The sequence below is a fragment of the Thecamonas trahens genome (assembly GCF_000142905.1).
Source record: "Thecamonas trahens ATCC 50062 unplaced genomic scaffold supercont1.3, whole genome shotgun sequence".
Classification (NCBI taxonomy): Eukaryota; order Apusomonadida; family Apusomonadidae; genus Thecamonas; species Thecamonas trahens.
Window position 1 is genome coordinate 269,542 of NW_013657677.1, and position 20,909 is coordinate 290,450.

General features: G+C 65.2%; 8 protein-coding genes across 8 annotated transcripts; 5 read left to right on the forward strand and 3 right to left on the reverse strand.

The window, feature by feature from the left end:
- Positions 1–256: 256 nt before the first annotated feature.
- Positions 257–3,387, forward strand: AMSG_00693 (periodic tryptophan protein 2; the record flags this gene model as incomplete). Its single annotated transcript, XM_013906969.1, has 3 exons — positions 257–387; positions 631–1,876; positions 1,930–3,387. 3 exons carry the CDS (start codon positions 257–259, stop codon positions 3,385–3,387), a joined length of 2,835 nt encoding a protein of 944 aa, XP_013762423.1.
- On the reverse strand, positions 3,280–4,007 carry AMSG_00694 (uncharacterized protein; the record flags this gene model as incomplete). The annotated part of the gene is made up of 1 exon (XM_013906970.1): positions 3,280–4,007. The coding sequence occupies one exon, from the start codon at positions 4,005–4,007 to the stop codon at positions 3,414–3,416; it is 594 nt and encodes a 197-aa protein (XP_013762424.1). The 3' UTR covers positions 3,280–3,413.
- Positions 4,008–4,395: 388 nt separating this feature from the next.
- AMSG_00695 (uncharacterized protein) lies at positions 4,396–6,050 on the forward strand (the record flags this gene model as incomplete). Its single annotated transcript, XM_013906971.1, has 2 exons — positions 4,396–5,112; positions 5,151–6,050. 2 exons carry the CDS (start codon positions 4,396–4,398, stop codon positions 6,048–6,050), a joined length of 1,617 nt encoding a protein of 538 aa, XP_013762425.1.
- A 38-nt stretch (positions 6,051–6,088) lies between these two features.
- On the reverse strand, positions 6,089–7,458 carry AMSG_00696 (uncharacterized protein; the record flags this gene model as incomplete). The annotated part of the gene is made up of 2 exons (XM_013906972.1): positions 6,089–7,040; positions 7,115–7,458. 2 exons carry the CDS (start codon positions 7,456–7,458, stop codon positions 6,089–6,091), a joined length of 1,296 nt encoding a protein of 431 aa, XP_013762426.1.
- Positions 7,459–7,758: 300 nt separating this feature from the next.
- Positions 7,759–9,843, forward strand: AMSG_00697 (uncharacterized protein; the record flags this gene model as incomplete). The annotated part of the gene is made up of 1 exon (XM_013906973.1): positions 7,759–9,843. One exon carries the CDS (start codon positions 7,759–7,761, stop codon positions 9,841–9,843), a length of 2,085 nt encoding a protein of 694 aa, XP_013762427.1.
- Positions 9,844–10,211: 368 nt separating this feature from the next.
- On the forward strand, positions 10,212–12,890 carry AMSG_00698 (uncharacterized protein). Its single transcript, XM_013906974.1, has one exon. The coding sequence runs from the start codon at positions 10,303–10,305 to the stop codon at positions 12,334–12,336; it is 2,034 nt and encodes a 677-aa protein (XP_013762428.1). The 5' UTR covers positions 10,212–10,302; the 3' UTR covers positions 12,337–12,890.
- On the reverse strand, positions 12,362–18,240 carry AMSG_00699 (uncharacterized protein; the record flags this gene model as incomplete). Its single annotated transcript, XM_013906975.1, has 4 exons — positions 12,362–13,723; positions 13,756–17,028; positions 17,088–18,187; positions 18,237–18,240. 4 exons carry the CDS (start codon positions 18,238–18,240, stop codon positions 12,362–12,364), a joined length of 5,739 nt encoding a protein of 1,912 aa, XP_013762429.1.
- Positions 18,241–18,854: 614 nt separating this feature from the next.
- On the forward strand, positions 18,855–20,866 carry AMSG_00700 (protein phosphatase 2C Ptc1; the record flags this gene model as incomplete). Its single annotated transcript, XM_013906976.1, has 2 exons — positions 18,855–20,478; positions 20,538–20,866. 2 exons carry the CDS (start codon positions 18,855–18,857, stop codon positions 20,864–20,866), a joined length of 1,953 nt encoding a protein of 650 aa, XP_013762430.1.
- Between the last annotated feature and the right edge of the window lie 43 nt (positions 20,867–20,909).

A 20,909-nucleotide genomic window follows, 5' to 3' on the forward strand; every position in this document is an offset into this window, starting at 1 on the left:
GTGACCGTCCCGACCTATCCCCTCCCCCCCCCCCCCCCCCCCCCCCCTCCACCCTCTATCGCCGCCATCACCCCCATCACCACTATCACCACCCCCATCACCCCCATCACCCCCATCGCCACCAACACCATCACCCCCCACCAGCAGACCATCTGATCCAACCCCCCTTCCCCCCCCCCCCCCCGGATCACCACCCCGCCTCGTCCCCCCCTGGTCTGTGCAAAGTGCCAACTTTGTCCACCCGTCTCTCCCGCCCATGAAGTTTGGCTACCAGTTCCAAAACCTCTGCGGCTCTGTCTACCGCTCGGGCGATGTGGTGTTCACCCCGGATGGCAACACCGTCCTATCGCCTGTGGGCAACAGAGTGACCCGCTTTGACCTGCTGACGTACGTCCTCATCCCCCCCTCCCTCATCCCCCCCTCCCTCCCCTCCGACAGAAGGTGTTGCTGGCGATCAGGATGGTGTCACTGCTCGCCATCCACGGCCGGACGAGGGTCCATGGAGTGTGCATGAGGCGGAGACGGCAGGAGTAGCAGCCACAGATGCGGCAATTAGATGTGGAGAGTGGTCATGGAGTGGAGAATGTAGTGAGAGGAAAGTAGTTGACTTATGTGTGATGTGGAGGGTAGGAACACCTCGTCGACGCTCGCCTTTGAGGCTCGGTCGGACATCTCCAAGATGGCCGTCTCCGCCGATGGAGTGCTACTGATGGTGGTGGATGTGGAGGGCTACGGCTCGCTGATCAACCTCAAACGTGGCGCTGTTCTGCATCGTATCAACTTTAAGGGCATTGTCAACGCCATGGCCTTCTCGCCGCTGCGGGGCTACCTGGCGGTGGCTGTCGGCTCCAAGGTTGTGCTGTGGTACCTGCCGCTGGCGGCGGCGACGACCAAGACCTTTGCGCCCATGATCAAGCTCAAGGAGCTCGCCGGCCACGTCGACGACGTGCTCTGCCTCTCGTTCTCGGGCAACGGTCGGTTCATGGTCACCGGGTCGGCTGACCTCACCGCGCGGGTCCACGCCCTCTTCCCGCCGCGCGGCAAGTCGTTCCGCTCGATCACCCTCGCCGGCCACCGCGACGTGGTTGTGGCTGCCTTTTTCGACGCCGCCTCGTCAATCGTATACACTGTCGCCCGCGACGCTGCCGTTCTCACCTGGGAGTGGATCCCGCCCGAGGTGCTCGAGGAGTACTCGTACTCGGACGGCGAGTACTCGGACGTCGAGGCTGCGCCCGAGCTCGCGCCCGAGCTGGCAGCGATGCAGATCGAGGGCGCCAGCGAGAATGCTGCTGGTGCGAGCGGCGCCGGCAACGACGACGACGTCGACGAGGACGCCGATCAGGCGTTCTTTGGTTCGGGATGGGTGAACAAGGACAAGTTTGAGGCAATGTCCGGCTCGAGCGGCGGCACGGAGCTTGCCGAGAATGCGCAGGAGAAGGAAGAGGAGGAGGAGCGCGAAGAGCTTCTGGGCGGGACGTGGAAGCGGGTAGCCAAGCACCTGTTCAAGCAGGACTTTGCCACGGTGAGCTCGGCGACGATGCACGCGGCGTCGTCGCTGCTTGTGGTCGGCTTTTCGTCGGGCGTGTTTGGACTGTACCAAATGCCGTCGGTGACGGCCATCCACACGCTCTCAGTCTCGTCGACGCGTATCTCGTCCGTCACGGTCAACGCGTCGGGCGAGTGGCTGGCCTTTGGCTCTGCGGCACTCGGCCAGCTGGTGGTGTGGGAGTGGCAGTCGGAGACGTTTGTGCTGAAGCAGCAGGGCCACGCCGGAACGCTCAACTGCGTCTCCTACTCGCCCGACGGCTTGTACATGGCTACTGGCTCGGACGATGCCAAGGTCAAGGTCTGGTCGACGACGACCGGCTTTTGCTTTGTCACCTTTGACCAGCACACTGGGCCGATCTCGGACGTGGTCTTCCACCCAAGGGCAACGCACTGTTCTCGGCCTCGACCGACGGCACCATCCGCGCCTTTGACATGACCCGCTACCGCTGCTTCCGCACCTACGCCACGCCGACGCCTGCGCAGCTAACGTGCATGGCCATCGATCCGGTCGCCGACGTTGTTGTGGCCGGCTCGCTAGACGAGTTTGTCATCTACGTGTGGGATGTCAAGACCGCCCGGCTGCTCGAGATGCTTTCGGGCCACACGGCGCCGGTCTCGACGCTCCACTTTTCGCCGGTCTCCAACATGCTGGTCTCAGGCTCGTGGGACGGCTCGCTCAAGGTGTGGGACGTGTTCAACTCGCTCGGCCGCGCCGGCGGCGGCTCGATCGAGACCTTTGAGGCGTCGACGTCCAAGGCTGCGGTGACGTGCGTTGCCTGGGCGCCCAACGACAAGCTCATTGCCGCCGGCGCCATGAACGGCACCATCGTGCTGTGGGACCCGCGTGAGGGCAAGACTGTCGGCATCATTCACGCCCGCAACGACATTACCGGCGGACGGACGGCCGGAAGCGCCACCACTGCGCTCAACAACCCCGCCGGCAAGTTCTTCACCTCGCTCGCCTTTACCGCCGACTCGACCTGCCTGCTGGCTGGCGGCGAGTCCAAGTACGTCTGCATCTACGAGGTCTCGCAGCAGCTGCTCATCAAGCGGTTCCAGCTCTCGCACAACCGCTCGCTTGACGGTGTGCTCGATGAGCTCAACTCCAAGTACGTGGGCCAGGACGGGTGGGACGTCGAGGAGAGCCACCAGGACGACAAGGACCACCTTCGCGCCCTCCGCCGCAAGGCCATGCCCGGCTCGCTCAAGGCTGTGCGCGACACGTACAAGTTTGTCGTGGCCTGCTCGGACATCTCGTTCTCGCCAACTGGACGATCGTGGGCGGCGGCGACGCCTGAGGGTCTACTGGTATACTCGCTCGACAACTCGGTACTCTTTGACCCAATCGACCTCGACGTCGACATCACTCCCGACGCCGCCCGCGAGGCGCTCGACGAGCGCGACTTCACCACCGCCCTGCTCATCGCGCTGCGGCTCAACGAGGACGAGCTGACGAGCGAGGTGTACCAGGCCGTCCCGCTTGACACCGTCGGCCTCCTCGTCTCGGACGTGCCTGAGGTTTACCTCGACCGCCTCGTGGCGTTTGTGGCCCGGCAACTGACGGCCAGCCCGCACGTCCACTTCCACTTGGTCTGGATCCAGGCTCTCTTCCGCGAGCACTCGCGCGCCATCCGCCGCCTCGCCGCCACCCTCGGCGGCCCCCTCACCCATCTGCAAAAGGCGCTCGCCTCGCGCGCCGACCTCGTCACCGGCGCCGCAAAGGCTAACAAGCACAAGCTGGCATATTTTACCCATGTCCACGCTGCACGCGCCAAGGCTGCCACAGCCGCCGCCGCTTCGTCGTCGTCGTCGTCGCCTGCTGCCATGGCCACCGAGTAAAGGCTCTTGCCAGAGCAGACCGCTACTCAGACGCTTGATGTCTCCTCGGCGCCGGCCGTCGTGTACCCCTTGCGCCGTGCCCGGATGGTGGCCGAGTGGTACTCGGGCTCGGGCTCGGCCTCAAACTGCGAGAGCTGATCGGGAGTGAACATCGGCTCCCGGATAGTGTGCCCGGCGACCGACGCACGAATGACGCCCGATGAATAGCCCTTGACGAGCGAAGCCTCCTCGGCCGCAAGCTCGGCCGCCAGCCGCGCCTCGTCCTCGGGGGAGATGCCCCGCAGCTGGCGGGCGTGGTACTCCACCGAGGCCGAGGTCAGCCCTGAGCCCATGTCGCGGATGGGGAGCATCGCTGGCGATGCAGGCGCGTACGACGCTGCATTCACTTCGGCAAGCACCTGCGGATCAACGTCATCCAGCACCAGGTGCGGATGGATGACCGTCACCCCCTGCGGTCCCGATACAATCGTGCCCGTCCGATACGGCTCCTGCTGCCTCGCCGCCTGCGCTTCGCCATCGGCACCCGGTTGCGAGCGCCCGCCTGTCGTCCGCCGCGGTGGCGGAGTCTCTCCCAACGCCGCCAAATCCGCCAGTCGCTGCCGCTCTGCCCGAGTAGCCATGACGAATGCTAATAGAGTGGAGAGTGAGGATTGAGAGTGATGCGGAGGGGAGGGGGGAGGGAGGGGAGAGAGGGGCAGAGGGGAGGTGACCGTTAGCGATGAACCGAACGAACGAACAATTTGATACAACGAAAGGATGATTGATGGGACGGACGATTGATGGAACGATGGGACGGACCAAACAAACGATGAAACCGTTGAATGATGGAACGATTGATGGACTCGGGGCCAACCCGTCCCCACCACTCACCCCTCCCACCCCCCCCCCCATCCCCGCCTCCCACCCCAACCACGCGCAGGCAACACAGAACTCGAGTCTTCTTCTCCCCACTCTTGACCTCGCCGCTTGCACGTCTTGCAGTGCCAGCAGACAGACAGAGGAGGCGAGATGACAACACGGGCGTTCCCGCTGGTGCTGGACCTCGGCGAGCGGTCGGGCACACGGCGGACGGCTGACCTCGAGGAGGAGACATGGGAGGCACTGACGGCGCTTCGCACGACTGGCGTGCGACGGAAGCCGGTTGCCTTGTCGGTTGTGCCGTCGCCGCCGAAGCGGACGAGGAAGATGTCGGCCCGGGACAGATCGGTGTCGTATGGAGCCCATGTCGATGCCGTGCGACGGAGACGTCGCAGATCGCTGGTGGCCGCAGAGCGAGTGCTTGTGGTGGCGGGGGAGGACGGCGGCGATGCTGCTGAGCAGACGCAGCAGAACAGCGGTCGGAGAAAGCCCGTTCCGCCGATGCTTGGCAAAGGCGCTGATGGTCCGGGATGGCTGGGCACGTCGTTTGCGGCCTTCGACTCGTCGACGTTCCGCACATGGCAGGGCAGTCGGCAGAAGCGGCGGAAGTCGCAGCTGTCGAGCGAAGGACGGCGCAAGGTGGCGGACGCGGTCGAGGCACGGGATCGTGGTCTGGCCGCGCTCAAAAAGCTGCGAGAAGAGGTGGAGGAGCGACAAGCGCTTCAGGAGGCCACGGTCCGAGGGACTGAGACGCTGGTATACTCGCTGCGATCGTCGGTCAAGCCCGACTTTCCGCCGCATGTGCTCGAGCGCGTCGACCGGGGTCAGCAGCATGTTCTATACTTTGATCCAGCCCACGACGGGCCGGTTCGGTCGTTTTGCGATCAAACGCGTCTGTCCGGGAGTGGTACGGCCAGCGATGCAAGGACGTGGCACGCGAGGTGGCGAACAAGCATAGGCAGACCCGCAGTGCGCGGCATGCCCAGCGACGATTGAGGGAAGCCATGCGCAAGGCGAGCGAGGAGCGTCGGTCTGCCTACGAGCGGGAAGTCGAGCACCGAGTGGCCATGCGATCTGCGTCGCGGCGTGCGCTGCATCCTCTGGGGAACGCCGACGACGACGTTAAGGAGCAGAGCTTTGGTGGCAAGCACTTGTATGTGGCCATGCCGCCCGATAAGGCACTCGGCTCGGCGAAAAGTTCTCTTAGGCTCCGGCGTGAGCGGGTGATGCGGTCTGAGTACTCGGGTCATGTAGCGCTAGTCGAGCTCCCGCTGGAGACTCGGCTCGGCAGCGGGTCGCAGGTCACCGACGTGCCGCCGACACCGGCGCTAGACAAGCTCGAGTCGTCTGTTGTCGAGGAGATGGCACACCTGACAAGCGAACTGGTTCTGACCAACGAGGGCAGTGGGCTGGTTCGAATCACCAAGCTCGGTCGGCAGGCGCACCGACGCGCGGCGCGGGAGATCGAGGAGGCCAAGCAGCGGCGGCGCGAGCTCGACGCACTCGTGCCCGAGTCCTCGGTCCTTCCGGCCAACTTCAAAGCAACATACGGCATGCAGTCGTACTCGTACGGCGACATCGGAATGGAGGCCAATGCCGACGGTGTCTTCTCGGTCGTCGCCTACCGCAAGTCGGACTTGCCGTATGGCATGCCACTCCCGACTGGATATCGCGACCGGCTCCGCCAGTATGCGTCGCACGCGGCCGACATCGAGGTGCGTAATCTGGACGACGAGTATGCAGCGTCTGCGCTGGCGGCGGCCAGGCAACTTACTGCCAAGCCCGAGCCGAGCTTGGTGGAGTGATGTGGCTGGCTCTGCCGTGGTTGCTGCCGTACTGGCGTTTACTTGGACTTGGACTTCTTGACGTCAAACCCGCCGTGAATCTCGGTGATGGAGGACTCGTCGATGGCGTAGGCGAACGAGTCGTCGGACCGGCGGAGGCGGAGGAGGGTAAAGCCGACAGCGCCGGCGTTGCGAAGCTTGGCGCTCTTGCCCGCAAAGGTCGACGAAGCCGGAAGAAATTCGTTGAAGAAGGCGCGGAACCAGAGCGAGTGACCGCCGACAATGATGTTTGTCTTCCGCTGGTCAAAGGCCCAGTCGCAAAAGCCAACAAGCCGGTCGAGGCCGCACGAGCGGACCGGCTTGTTGCCATTGTGGAGCGAAGCGTCGATCTGGTCGGCAAAGACAGCGCCGAGGTCAAGGCTCGGGTGGCTAGCGTCGACCCACGACGGGACAGGCGTGGTGCCCGGCGGGGTGAGCGAGAGCGTGTCGATGTTGCGCGAGATCTCCTGCAGCGCCGGCAGCATGACCATCTTCTCGCCGGTGACTCGGAGGCGCTCCTGGAGCGCGATGGCGTTGGTCGAGATGGCGCGGCGGAGGTTGGAGACCGCGTGGACCGCCGGAGTGCCGCCGCCCTTGAGCATGGTCACAAACTTGGACTGCTTGGCGGTGTAGTCCTGCAGCGGGATGGCCGATGCCAGGAACGCCGCCAGCTCTTCGGCCTGTCCCGTTCCGTGTGCCGAGAGCGGGGAGTCGTAGAACCACGAGTCGCACCGGCCTGAGACAAAGAGCCACGACTCGTATGCCCACGCCTTGATCAGCCGCGGGATAAAGTAGATCGGGTTCTTCGACCGGTTGAACGTGTCGTTCCACGTCGACTCACCATGCCGCACAAACACAATGTCGCGGAACGGGACATAACCGGCCTCTGCCGGTGGCACCGCAGGCGTCGCGTACGGCTTCCACTTCTTGTCGGTAGAGAACAGCAGGTGCATCATGCCCTGCGCGTACAGCCTGTGTTGCTCGATGATAGTGAGTGAGGGGGGGAGAGAGGAGAGGGGGGGGGATGGCATCGACTACCCACTTACCGCATCTTGTACAGCACCGACGGAAAGTGGATGATGAGGCAGATGAGCAGAGCGGCGGCAATGATGACAGCGTAGCCGAGGGCGAGGCTCAGCAGCGAGTCGGTGTCGAGGCGAGCATCCTCCCACGGCACATCCAGGACGTTTGCAAGCTTCCCCGGCAGCTGGTCCACATCACCGTTGACAACTTGAGCCATCCCGTTTGCCAGGCGGCTCTTTGCGGCAGGGAGAGCCTCCCACAGCTCGGCAAGGGTGCCAGCTACGGTCTCGCCCGTAGCCAGCACACCGCCACAGGCCACGCCGAGCACAGCCTTGCCCTGCTCCGCCCAATTGTTAACCGTCTGCATCCTTCCTCCGTCCAGCTGTGTGTCGAGAAAAGAGAGTGAGTGAGATGGGTACCCTTTCACACTCCTTCACCTTGCCCATACGGGTGAGAGGCGCGGCGAGACGGCGAGTTGGCGGCGAGGCGGCGAGACGGCGAGCTGGGGGCGAGTCGGCGACACAGCGAGTCGGCGGCCGAGGCTGGCGACGCGGGTTGGGCGCCGACAGCGACAGCGACAGGCAACGGTCTCCTCCGCTACAACCGCTCCCCACTCCCCGTCCTCCTCCTCCTCCCTCCCTCCCTCCCTCCCTTCCTAGACACCCTCATGACGCCCACCAATCCCAAGCAAAAGCCCGTGCCGGCACCTGTGGCCGACGCAGGCGGCATGCTCGCGGCCTCGCTCCGCATGCTCATCTCGCTGGTCTTCAACGCGCAGCTTCTTCCGCTGCTGGCCTTTCTCACCACGGGCGCTCTCTCGCTGCTGCTGCATCTGTTCTTTGCCCATGTTGTGCCTGCGGTTGCCGGTGCTTCGCTCGCCGCCCTTGTCGCCGCCCTTGTCCTCCTCGCCTCCGCCGTTGTCCTCGCCGCTCTCGTCCTCCGATCATTTGCCTACCTCGCCACTGACCCGTTCTCGTCTCGCGAGCATGAGATTGTCCTGCGCAAGGTTCTCCGGCTCGGCGTCGGGAACGTGACTACTCTCGCGGTGGCCATGCTTGCCATCTCAGCCGGGATCTGTCTTCACATCGCTCCTGACGCCGGCGCGCCGGCTGCCTCGCACGGCCCTCTGGATCTGCTGCTGGTGCTGGCGGGCCCAGTCGTTGTCTGCGCATGTGTCCAGGTGGTGGCCGCAGTTGTCGGTGCGCTCTGGGTTGATCTCTGGGCCATGCTCTCGGTCCATCGTAAGACCGCATCGCCGGCGCTGGCTGACGCCTGGACAAGGCTCCTCCTCGCCGCCAAGGTTGCCGGCCTTGCCGCTGCTGCGGCGCTCTCCCTTCGCGGCATCCCTGGCATTCCGCCACATACATCGCCGGGCGAGATTGCTATCGTTCTAATCTTTGGCCAGGTTCTCTGCTTTGCTGGCCTCTGGGTTGCGCTCGAGCTGGCCAGCCTTGTCCGACTTGTGTGGCGTCTGGCCGGGTCGGCCTCGTTCTGGGTTGGAGCAGCCAGTGTGATGGGTGGCGCTCTCGCCGCAGGTCACGTGCTCGGTGGTGCGTATGCCGCCTGCCTCACCATCATCCCCACCGCCGCCCTGCTCGAGTTTGTCTACCTTCGGCGCGTGGTGGGGCGGACCCAAGTTCGGCCGTCGTCGGCCGTTCGCACCGTCACCATGCTCATCCGGTCGGTGGTTGGCACGGTCCTGGTCATTGCTCTCTCACTCCTGGTCTACACTGCATATCAGGGCTGGACATCGCCAGTCATCGACGACGTCTTTACCGTCGACAACACTGTGGCTGGCGTCAGACTCACCCACGAGGGCTACGGTCACCCGCAGTCGGTGACAACGCTTGGCTGGAGCGAATCAACACCGGCCTGGCGGCGCTCAGCCGACTCGCACTCGATCTGCTCGCTCGCTTGGCGAGGCCTCAACCTATTCGACATCGGCTTCCTCGCGCAGCTGGCGTACGTCAACGGCGGGACGCCATACTGGGAAGCTATGACTGCCGCGTTCTTTGATGGCACCAAGGGCAACGGCGGCGACAACGACTGGATCGTGACGCCGCCGGTCACGGCAACTGGTGCCGCAGGCGTTGCCCTCTTTGCCGAGTTCTACTCGCCTACTCGCAACATATCGGTTGTTGCCATTCGTGGGACGAACCCGTCGAATCTGTGGGATGTCGTTCAGGACCTCGCCATCTGGTATCCGGCGGCGCTGCTTCAGACCGCCGTCGCGTTGCCGACCACGCTATCGCTCTGGCCGACCGACGTCCTTGCATCTGTTGTCGGCGTCCTCGGTTCGCTCGAGTCATGGCTCGATCCGGAGCGTGACGCGCGCTTCTACCACGCCCCGATCCTCGCACACCTTCACGCTCGCGCCGCCGAGCTCCCGCCCTCGACCACCTTTGTGGTTACCGGCCACTCACTCGGCGGCGGCCTCGCCAAAATCGTCGGCGCGCTCGGCAACGTCACCGCCGTCGCGCTCTCTGGTCCGGGCCTTTCTCTCACCCGCCACCGATTCGGCCTCAGCCTCGACGCGCTGCAGGACACCAGCATCACAGTCATGCCAACCGGCGACCTGGTTCCGCGCTTCGACATCCAGGCCGGTCTTATCTACCAGCTCACCTGCCCGCACACCTCGCCGCTCCTCTGCCACGACCCCATGGTCTCCATGTGCCACATCTTTGCCCGCTGCGGCTCATCGGCCTGGCCTGCGCTTGCCTCGTGCAACTTTGCGCCCTGGACTGTAGAGTAGCCGGCAGCCGATTTGACCCTCTTCAGGCTGCGCAGCAGGCGGATAAGCGCTTGATCTAGACCTTTTCTACCTACACCCACGTGCGTGAGTTGTGACCATCGTGAAGGCCATGCACAATGCGGCGCAGCTGTCCTCGTTCGTGTTCCTGGCTGCAGGATGAGCGGGCAATGCGGGTTGCGGTGAAAAACAACCACGGAAGAAAAAAATTGCCAAGGTTTGTGGTTGGACAACGTTATCGTCAGCGCGGAAGGAAGAACGAGCGTTTTAGGTTTATGCTGGCGAAGCGGGCCAGGTGCAGCGGGAAGAGGGAGGCCCGGGGGGGAGGCGGGGGGGGAGGGGGGGGGGGCACCGAGGGAGAAAGGGGTACACGGCACTCTCACTCAAAGTCGCCGGTGGGCAATACCAAGGTAGAGCGTCGTGTAGGAAACAAGTAGACGACGTACAGTGTGTGTGTGGCCCATGTCTACCGCCTCGTCGCTGCACTCGTTCCTCGCTGGTCGGTCGGGCAAGGGCGGCAGACGTTCGGTGGGAAGCGACTCGCCGTCGACGCCGACCAACTCGCCGCCGACCTCGTTTAAGCCACAGACCACCAATGTCTTTCCCGGAACGGGTGGCACTGCCTCCCATGACTACCAGAGTGGATTGCCTGTGCCCATGGAGAGCCTGGCCCCACTCCCGCTCCCGCTCCCGCTCCCGCTCGCTGCAAACCCGCAGCCGTACGTCTTTGACCCGTCCCGCAAGGTCACCCTGAGCAACACGCTCGGAAGGGCAAGTCTGGCGAGCTGTGAGGCGTCACCTGCCGAACGCGCCATGGGCGGTGCCATCTCCCGCTTCAAGCAGAGGGCCCTGCCGTCGCAAGTCGCAGACGGCCTCGCGGGCCCGCCAGGTCAGACCCGCGACGAGAGCAAGGTTCGCTCGTCGGGCGTCCGCTCCGCCGGCATCAAGCCTAAGCCCAAGACAAAGAAGAAGAAGCGGACAAGGTTGACACCGTCGCAGATGGCAGTCATGGAGCGAATCTTTTGGAAGAACCAGTACCCGAGCTCCTCCATCTCGCTCGGCCTCTCCGAGACGCTCAAACTCCCGCACCACTCGATCCAGATCTGGTTCCAGAACAGGCGCGCAAAGTACCGCAAGCAGATCAAGTCTCGCACAAAAGAGCGCTCAAGCAACCCCGAGCTTTGCCCGCTCCCGGACCTCAACCCGCCCAAGGCCGCTCGCAAAAAGGACTCGGTCGGGCCGATGGACCAGGAAGGTCTCGCCCGCATCCTTGCCTCCGAGCCAAACAACGGCGCAGACCTAACCGGCGCCTTTCCCAAGACCTTTGAGACTGACCCGGCCTTTGAGGGCCAGCCGGTCCAGCCTGACTTTGACCTCGCTGCGCGCCTCATTGCTGACGCCCGTGCCTCGTCTATCCCCGACTCAGACGACGACGAAGACGACGCCAACCACAAGCAGTCTTCGCCTGTCGGCGTTCGGGCCATGGACGACTCGCATCCGCAGTCGCTTCCCCAGTCGCAGCCTCGCGTTCCTCGCCCGGCCAACCTTCCGCCTCCTTTTACCAACGACAATGGTTCGTTCTCGTCTTCCGAAGGCTCGCTCACCCTCAGCGACGCCGCTCTCGCCTCTGCGCTCTCTATGGGCCTCGCCGGCATGCATCTAGGGCCGTCGGGCACGCTTCATGACCCGGTCATTATGCAAGACATGCCGTCGGGCATGGAGGTGCCGCCGGCTAGCAGTCTTCGCGAAGCCGACTCGCTCGAATCGCTGCCGCAAGCCTCGGTCTCCTACAATGGCGGGCCGGCAGCAGGCAGCGGACCAGCCGAGCCACTCAATCCGTTTGAGCAACGAGTCCGCGCCAACTTGCAGTCGTCGCTGGCCGGCACTCACGAGTCGATTGCACAACGCGCAGCGCAGCTGGAGCACGTCCGTGAGCTAGCCGCTGCCGCCGTCACCTCGCAAGGCCAGCAGCAGCCGATGGACTGGCTTGGGCCGATGCGTACCTCTGGCTCGGCACCGTACTCCTCGCCGGCCCTGGGCTCGTCCGAGGCCACCTGGCCCATTCCCACTGCGAACTCCAACTCGCTCCGCAGTGCCGCCATGGCAGGTGCCTCTGCCGCGCGGTCTGCCTCTCACCAAGGCCCGCTCCGCATACCGCCATCTGCTCCCTCGCCGGCGCTCACCCCGTCTGGGCTCTCGACTGAGTTTCCGCCAGACTCTTCGTTTCCGTTTGGGCCTATTGAGCCACCCACCTCGGTCTTTAACGGCAGTAGCCTCACCGGCCTTGGCACCTTTGGCATGGACGTCGCTGGTCAGGGTCTTAGTTCGGGCCTCAGCTCGGGCTCCCTCGACGCCATGTCGGTCCCGCAGCAGCCGACGGGCGGTCTGCCGTCGTACAGCTCGCTCTCGCATGGCGGCGGCTCGTCGCACTCGCTTTCACACTTTGCCAACCCGTACGATCTACTCGGTGATCCTTCATTTTCGTTCAACGTATGAGCCCCGGCCTCGTACCTAATTGCTCCTACCGAAGCGCTTTGGCGGCCTGGACGAGTCCCACCAGTGGGCTCCCGCTTGCACTTTCCACCTCGCCTGCATCGAGGTAACGCAGCATGTCCAGGACTGCGCGACGGACAATCGGGCCCGCGCCACACGGCCCGCGGCTCGCCATCATGTCTTTCAGCCCGTCGACGACGCCTTCAAACGACGTCTTACCGGCGTCGACGTTGCCACTGGCAAGCGCCCCTGAGAGCTCACGGAGCGCTTTCGAGACCCGCTCGAGTGCCGCGCCGCGCGCCTCGGGTTCGCCGAGTGGGCTTGCCCTGTCATCGGGTCGCTGCGAGAGCTCGCGTACATGCTTGAAGAGCTCGACGAGATCACATAGTGCGGCGCGGATTCCGTCGAGCCCCTTGACCGACGAGCTCGACGCTTCTGTCGCCGACGACGACGGCGATGCCGAAAGTGCATCGCGGCTCTCGGCGAGGAGCGAGGCGAGACATAGTGCAGCGACGGAGGTGTGTAGCCGATCAAGACGAACAAATAACTTGTCGCGAGTCTCGGAAGCCAGCGAGATGAGTGCCATGCGGAGCGACTCGGCGGACGCGGTGGCTAACGCCCGCGCTACATACCGGACATGGACGCTGAGGTGGTCGATGACCATGCTCATGGCCTGGCCGGACGCCGTCCGCCGCCGGGTCGACGGCTCGGCCTCTTCGGCAGCCAGCGCGAGCGCCTCAGCGCTCACGTTGAGCGCCGACGACGCTACTGTCTCCATCGATGCCTCAAACAGCGACGGATCGACCGACGCTGCCGACACCTCTTCTTCGACTACAAACTCGTTGAGCGTCGAGGTCCGCCCGCGGCGGCGCGATCCTCCCCGCCGGGCCGACACCAGCTCTTCGGCGTCGACCGAGACCTGCGCCGACACGGCGCTCTCCGACTCGGCCTCGGCAGCCTCCAGCCGCTTCTCGTGCTCGCGGATGTGGAACATGATGGCGCCGCGTGACGGCCGCTCGCGGATGGCCACTGGCAATGGTGGCGCATCCATGAGCTCGATCCATGCCTCGAGGTGCCGGATGGCGGCAACCTCGTCAACGGCCACCAGGCCAGTCTTGCGGTGGAGCGCCGCAAGCTGCCTTTTGCGCTGCTTGTAGAGCTCAGGCGCCGCGACATCGACCTCCATCAGTGACGACACCAGCGAGATGGCATCCTCCAGCCAGACGCGAGCATTCTCGCGTGGAGAGTTGAGTGCCGTTGTCACCAGATACATCACTGCCTGGTCCTGCAGCCGCGTCGAGTCCTGTGCCGAGCCGGCCGCTGGCAACGCCGCCAGCCGCTGCTCCAGCTCCTCGCGTTGCTCCTGAAGGAGGAGCGAGACGGCAACCTGCTGCACTGTTGTTGAGGCGAAAAAGTAAGCACCTCGGCTTGATCGCCGGCGTCGGATCCGCGCCGCGAGCTGTTCTCCGACGGTATGCCGAGCTGGTGAGGTAGGCTGGACGGTTCGGAGCTCGACTCGTCGGCCTCGGTGTGGAAGAGGACCATGAGGTCCGGGCTGGACGTGGCCACCACCTCGCCCACAGCCTGCTCGCTCGTCTCGCCTGTGGCCTCGCGCACAAAGTCCATGTGCACCAGAGCGTCCAGGTTGGCATTGATGAGCGCGCGCTCGTCGTCAGAGAGTGAGCTGCCTGACGACGGGTAGAGAGCAAGGACGCGGGCAAGCGAAAACTCCATGCCCACCACGGCCGCGACCTTAAGGGTGAGACCCTGCGATGGAGTGAGCCGGTCAATGCGCTCGGTGATGAACGACTCGATGGCGCCAGGCACAGGTAGCGCCTCGAGGAGCCGCGCGGCGGCCAGCGAGTCGATCGCAGACAGCCTGCTCGCAGAACCATCCGGCTCCGACGCCGGTGCGGGTGGCGCAGCATCGGCGTCCCACGCCAGCGCCAGTGACGACGCCAGTGCGCACACAAAGAAAGGGTTCCCGCCCGACTTTTCAAACAGCGAGACGGTGACCGCCGGCGGCATGTCGCGCGCCGAGCCAAAGTGCGAGCCGAGTCGAGTCGCGCGAAGCTGCTCGGCCGCAAGCTCGCCCACCGACTGGACAGAGAGCGGGAGAAGACGGTGGTGGACAACGTTGGGTTGGGCGAGGAGCTCGCCGTAAAACTTGGGCACCGGTGGTGCGTAGTTGGTGACGGTGGCGACGACAAAGATAGCGCCGGTCAACCGCGGCGCTTGCACCAGGGCCCACAGCAGCTCGCGCGACGGCGAGTTGAAGCAGTGCAGGTCTTCGACAAGGAGCACGACTTGCGCGCGGGCATTACGTCCGGCCTCTCTGTCGGACGGAGCCGCCGCTGCTGCATACGCAAAGTGAGGATGGACGACCGGAAAGTGCATCGAGTGCTCGTTGGGACCGTGCGGGGTGATGGCCGGTGAGTCGCCCGAGACATGGGTCACTGTATCCCAAAACCACTCGAGAATGTCGATGAGAAAAGCGACGGTGGCGGCAATGCGCGCCCGGCCGTGGAGCTTCTCGGTGTGGGTCGACTCGGGCAGGACCGAGAGCGGGATGCCCAGGAGTTTGCGGAGTAGCGGGAGCCGCTTAATGAGTGCCCACTCGGAGGAGAAGAGGTCAGTGAGGGTGGCAACCTGGGCCCGCGGGTCGGCGTCAGCGCCATCGAGACCGGTCTCGCCGAGAAGGAGGCGGGCAAACATGGCGCGGAACGGCGCAAACCATGTCCGCTGGTCGAGCGGTCGCCCTGTGACGGTAAAGACAAATAGCGGACGCGCCAGCGACTCAAATGCTTTTGCTTTGTCGAGCAGCGGCAGGAGCGCCGATGATGACGAGCCGAGAACGGTCGACGCCCGGCGGGCAGCGGCGGCCTCGGACGCCCGGCGCGCAGCCGACGACGTGGCTGTGCCACCGGATGCCTGACGGAGACTCGGCGCGTAGAGGAGCTCGCCCGAGGTGAGCGTGGCGAGAACCTCGGCGAGGATGCGGGTCTTGCCAAGACCAGCAGCGCCTTCGAGAATGACAAACGACTTGCGGAGCAAGTCGTCCTCGCTCCGGTTGTGAGCGTGGCCAGCGAGCGAGGAAAAGCCATGAAAGGTGGACGCTGCTCGGACGGCGTCGCTGGCACGGTGGAGGAAGCCGTGCAGGGTCTCGTGGACCAGTTCAAGCTCGGGGCCGCGGCCGACAAGCGGGACAGCAGAGTCGAGTGATGACGGCAGGTGAAGGGCCGGGCTGGGCGCGTCCGAGAAGCTAAAGTCAGGCGAGTAGACGGTAACCGGTTCGGCCTTGCCCTTGAGCTTGAGCGGCGGACGGCGCATGAACGTCATGTTGGGAATGTGAGCGAGGACACCAGTACGGGTGGCCTCGTCGACAATGACACCGCCCTTGGCCGAGGCCATGAGCCGGGCCGCGGTGTTGACCACATCGCCGATGACAGTGTACTCGCGGCGCGCGTCCGAGCCAACCACGCCACAAAAGGCCTTGCCGGTGGTGATTCCAATCGACGGGGTGAAGCCAAGGTTGGTCGACATCAGCTCGCACGCCATGAGCGCGGCAAGGAGGGCGCGAAGCGGATCGTCCTGGTGCGACGCTGGCTGCAGGCCAAAGACCACGAGAAGAACGCAGCCCTTGTCGTCGAGCAGAACCTTATTGAGCTCGCCCTCGTACACACCCAGGGCAGTCTGGACCATGTGAACAAGGGCTTGGAGCGAGGCAAGCGCCGGCGAACCGACCTCGAGGCACAACGACGACGGCACGCCGATGAACATGATCGAGAGGCGGCGGAGCTCGGCGACGAGGTGCTTGCGGCGGTAGTAGAGCGAGACGGTGCCGGTGATGCGCTGAACTACGCGCGGGACGTACTGGCGGAGCTGGACCTCGGTGCCGGCAGCGAGGACTGGCTGGCAGAGTGGAAGGAGCTTGGGCACCTTTTTCGGCTTGCGTATGCCGGTGATCTGGACGTGGCCGGCCTTTTTGTCGAGGAGCGTGCCGTCCATGAACGATTTGGTTGCCGACCAGACCGCAGGCATGACAACCAAGCGGTCAGGCGAGGCGGCTGAGAGCGCCGGCCCAAGGCTGTAGAGTGGCTCGCCGACAATGAGGTACTCCCACTGGTTGGCGAGGCCGCCGACCTGGCAAATGGCGAGGTTCCCGGCGTTCATGGCGACGTGCAACCGCATAGCCGGATCGGGCCGCATCGTCGGCGAGTTCATCGACTCACAGATTTCCAATGCCGCCACAGTGGCACGCTGGACAAGCTCGCGCTTGTGCGGCTTGGAAACTTCGAGGAACGGCGCCGAGGCTGAGGCTGATGAGCCCGGTGCGGCAGATGGCGATGGTAGGACGCCCGGTGGTGGATCATCGCCCGCCACCAGCGGGAGCACCAGCTCCGAGGCCTGGTGCGGGATCCACGGCGCGGTTCGGCCCTCACTCAGCGCAAGGGCAGACGCGGCGTCGTAGCCGGCCTCGGTCAGGCCCCACACGGCGAGGAGGGCGTCGCCAGCAAAGGTAATGATGTCGCCGCCGTGCTTGTGGACAATGGCGATGAGCGAGTCAAAGTACGCGTTGAGCATGCGGACTAGCGACTCGACGCCGTGCGGCTGCTGAGCGAGCCGCTCGGTCAGCGGCGTAAAGCCCGAGATGTCGCAAAAGACAACAACGCCGTAAACGGAAAGGCCGACGCGCTGGCCTCAGCACTGGTGGTGGTGCGGGGAGCCCAGGCGCTTGAAGACGCGCCGGCAACCGAGGTCAGTGTCTCACCGAGCGAAGCAGCTCTGCTGAGCTCGGAGGCCGATCGGGCATGCGCAGCCACGCACGACGCCGCCAGCGCCGACGGGATATACGACGCCAGAATGGCCGAGACCGAAGTCGGATCGCTCTCACCAACCACAGTGGTGGTGCGGTAGCGGTAAGGCTGCGGCTCGTCCTTGAAGGGGATGATCGCCGAGACAACATGGTCGAAGAGATGGGCATGGGTGCGGATGGCCTCGCCGATGGCGACGGCCGAGAGCCGGCTCGACGCCCAGCCGGCGACAACCAGCCAGTCGACAGCGGCGTCGCCGAGGAAGACGTTCTTGTACTTGCGCAGCCGGATCTTGTATGACCGGGTGACGACGGCAGCCTTGAAGGCCTCGACAAGCGAGGCAAAGACCACAGGGTCGTCGAGGCGGGCCAGCTCGGCATCGGCCACCGAGTCGCTTGCCGGCGCGCGCGCCAGGGACTCGTGGACAGGTACATCGTCACCCTCTATCGACGACGCCGCCAGGACCTGGGCAATCGAGGTAGACTTGGCGTCGTCCTTCCACACCGTGTACAGCAGCGTCTCAGACGGGACCTTGAGCGCCTTGAACGAGCGCCGCCGCGAGAGTTTGCCATGCTCGTGCGAGCAGAGCCGGAGTGTGACCGAGTTGAGGACCGGGATCCAGAGGGCGGCAATGAGGTCGACAACAACCTCGGGTGTGTCCTCGGGCATCACCTCGACAACGACCTTGTTCGACGTCGGCCGGTCGAGAACAACCAGCCGGAGCAGCCGCGAGGCGTCAGCGATGGCCGCGGCAGCGGTTGTTCGGAGCGGCACGCCGGCAGCAAAAGTGATCGGATGGAGAATGAGAGTGTCCGGGAGAACGTCGCCGAACAGGGTGCCGAGAGGCGATTCCGGTGGTGCGAGGCCGGAGAGCAGGCCCCAGCCGGCCGGATTGGCCAAGGCGTAATGTGCGCTAGGCGCCGAGAGCGCGGTCTGTGCCTTTGCCAGGAACGATCCCAGTTGCGTAGCAGGCTCGGCTCTGATGCGGACAAGCTTTGGCTCACGACCGGCCAGCACGACTTGAATACCCAGCTCTGGAGCTGTGTTGTCTGCCAGCGACCGTGCAAGGGCCACAACCGAAGCGCGGACGCATGGCGGGAGTAGGTGTGGACAGGCGAGGGCAGGTGAGGGTCTGCCGCGCACGGCTTGCCGCACCCAATGCACGCCATGAAGGGAGGGGAGTGCGTGAGGTGGAGGTGCCGAGTGTGGCGCCTATGGTGGCTTTGGGGCAAGGGGGAGGGGCTGACCGGAACGGAGCGACGGCGGCGCGGGACAACCAACGAACATCAATAGTCTGCCGAGCCGGTTGACGGCAGTCTCGGTTGGCGCGGGGAACAATGGTGGTGTGGAAGTTTGAATAAATTTAGAGTTCGAGTCACGGCACAACTTGTGAGTGTGGCCGACTACTCAATTGTGCTGTAGCCCACATCGATGGCTGTCGACGGATGTACGCTGCCTGGCTTGTCTGCTCTGACTACGCTACTTGCCATGATACCGTTTGAATGTGGTTGGGGCCCATGCCCAGCTCACACCCAGCCGTAGCGGCGTATCACAAACAAAAACGAGCGGCGACTGTGTGCCGTGACATCCGTTTCCCCCGCCAACGACCACACCCGCTCGGCGGGCGCGGCCACCAGGCGCACACCACCAGCGCCACAACAGAACGGGTTATAGACGGAACCGCTTGACGCCGAGAGAGGATCACTCATGCCGTCTCCCTCTTCGTCAGCGGCAAGAACCCGTGCCTACCGCAACACCACCGTCGGCTCGGCCCGCCCGCGGGTCTCGCCGGCAGCGCCCTCGCGGGCCCGCTACACAGCGTCGTCGCTGCGGGCGGCGGCGGGCAGCGGCGACGACTCGTACTCGCGGCGGAACGGAGCAAGTGCCGAGCCGAGCGGGGCTTTGCAGGCGACGCGGGGTGTGGCGACGGCTCCGCATGCCCACAAGCACCGGCGCATTGTGTTTCGGGCGCCAGGCGCCGATGCCGGTGCTCCGCCGCAGGCCCGAGTCGGCCTGGTTGACGAGGCAGGCGGCGGCGATGGGCGACCGGGTAGCGTGGGCAGCAAGCGGCCGGGGGCGCTGGCACTGGCCCGGGCCCGAGCGGCGACTACTCGTGGCTCGCCACGGGTCTCGTCACCGTCAACCGAGACCTCGGCCCGTATCGCCCGCCTCACGTCCGAAATGGAGGCGCTGGCCATGTCGGGCGGAGAGGTTGGCAGCGATGTCGAGGCGCGCAAGCCGTACTACGGCTCATTTGAGTCGATCCGATTCTCGCCGCGATCATCATCGCCGTCGCCGGGACTGGCGTCGCTGGCCGGCTCGGCAACTACGGCCTCGCCGTACGCCACCACCCGGGCGAGCGGCGTGCCGCGGTCGAGCCGGCCGGCAACGGCAGGCGCAGGCGGTGTGTACTCGGGCTACGCCCCGTACTCGGGATCGCACGAGACGCTGCCACCGCCGTCTCCATCTCCGGCAGTCTCATCGGCTGTGGAGGCGCTCCGGGCCTCGCTCCGCTCGGCGAATGCCAACGTGGTGCCGCGCCCGGCCGAGCCGCGCCCGGCGAGCGCTGCGGCGGCGTCGAGTAGTCGCGGCTCGTGGGAGGACCGACTGCAGCTTCTGGAGGATGCGCGGCGGAAGCGGTTGTTGCGGGCCAAGGCGCAGGCCGAGCGCGACGATGCTCGTGCGAGGGCACGTGCCACCGAGTCGTGGGATGAGCGGCGGGCGCGGCTGCTGCGCGAAGCTGACGCCAAGGCGGCCGAGGCGTCACGTGCTGCAGGTGTCGGCGGCCCGCGGGCACGGCGCCGGGTAGGCTTTGAAGCAGCCAGTGTTAGCTCGGGCTCGAGCTCGGCGAGCGCAAGCGGCTCGGCTCGAAGCAAAGCCCGACCGTCAAGTGCGTCGGCGAGCGGGCGGATGCAGACGTTTAGCGAAGTCGGCGTCGCCGAGCATGCAAACCCCAAGTGGCGGCGGACCATGGAGGACGCGCACGTGGCGGTGGCGGCGCTTGGCGGCGACCCATCGCTCTCGTTTTTTGGCGTGTACGACGGGCACGGCGGCCGGGGCGCGGTCGACTACATCGAGGCCACGCTCCACAAGGACGTCATCCGTGAGCTCAAGCGGATCCGGACCGATTCGGACGAGGCCATCACCCGCGCTGTCCACAAGGCGTATCTAGCGACTGACAGCTCGATGGTGGCGGCGGTCCACGATGACTCTGGATCGACGGTTGTCACCGCACTCATCCGGGTCACGCCGCACGGCGAGCGCAAGCTGTACGTAGGCAACGCCGGCGACGCGCGGGCAGTGCTCTGCCAAGAATCGATCACCGGGTACGGTGTCCTCGCCAAGCGGCTCTCGTACGATCACAAGGCGTGCGACAAGGGCGAGGCCGAGCGTGTCCGACGGTCGGGGGCTTTGTCTCCATGGGCCGCGCCGACGTGGCCCGGGTCAACGGGACGCTGGCCATTGCGCGCGCGCTCGGCGACCACTCGATGAAGCGGCAGGTCATTCCAGACCCGTATCAGACGGCAACGACTGTTCGCGCCGACTCCAAGTTCCTCATTGTGGCCTGCGACGGCCTGTGGGACGTGATGGAAGACGACCAGGCCGTCCGCCTCGTCTACGGCATGGACTCGGCCCAACACATGGCCCAGCGGCTGGTCGACGAGGCCATGCGCCGCGGCACAACCGACAATGTCACCGTCATGGTGGTCATTCTTTAGCCCTTGGCACTTCAGTCGTTTAGGCGGATGGTCGTGCGTCTCA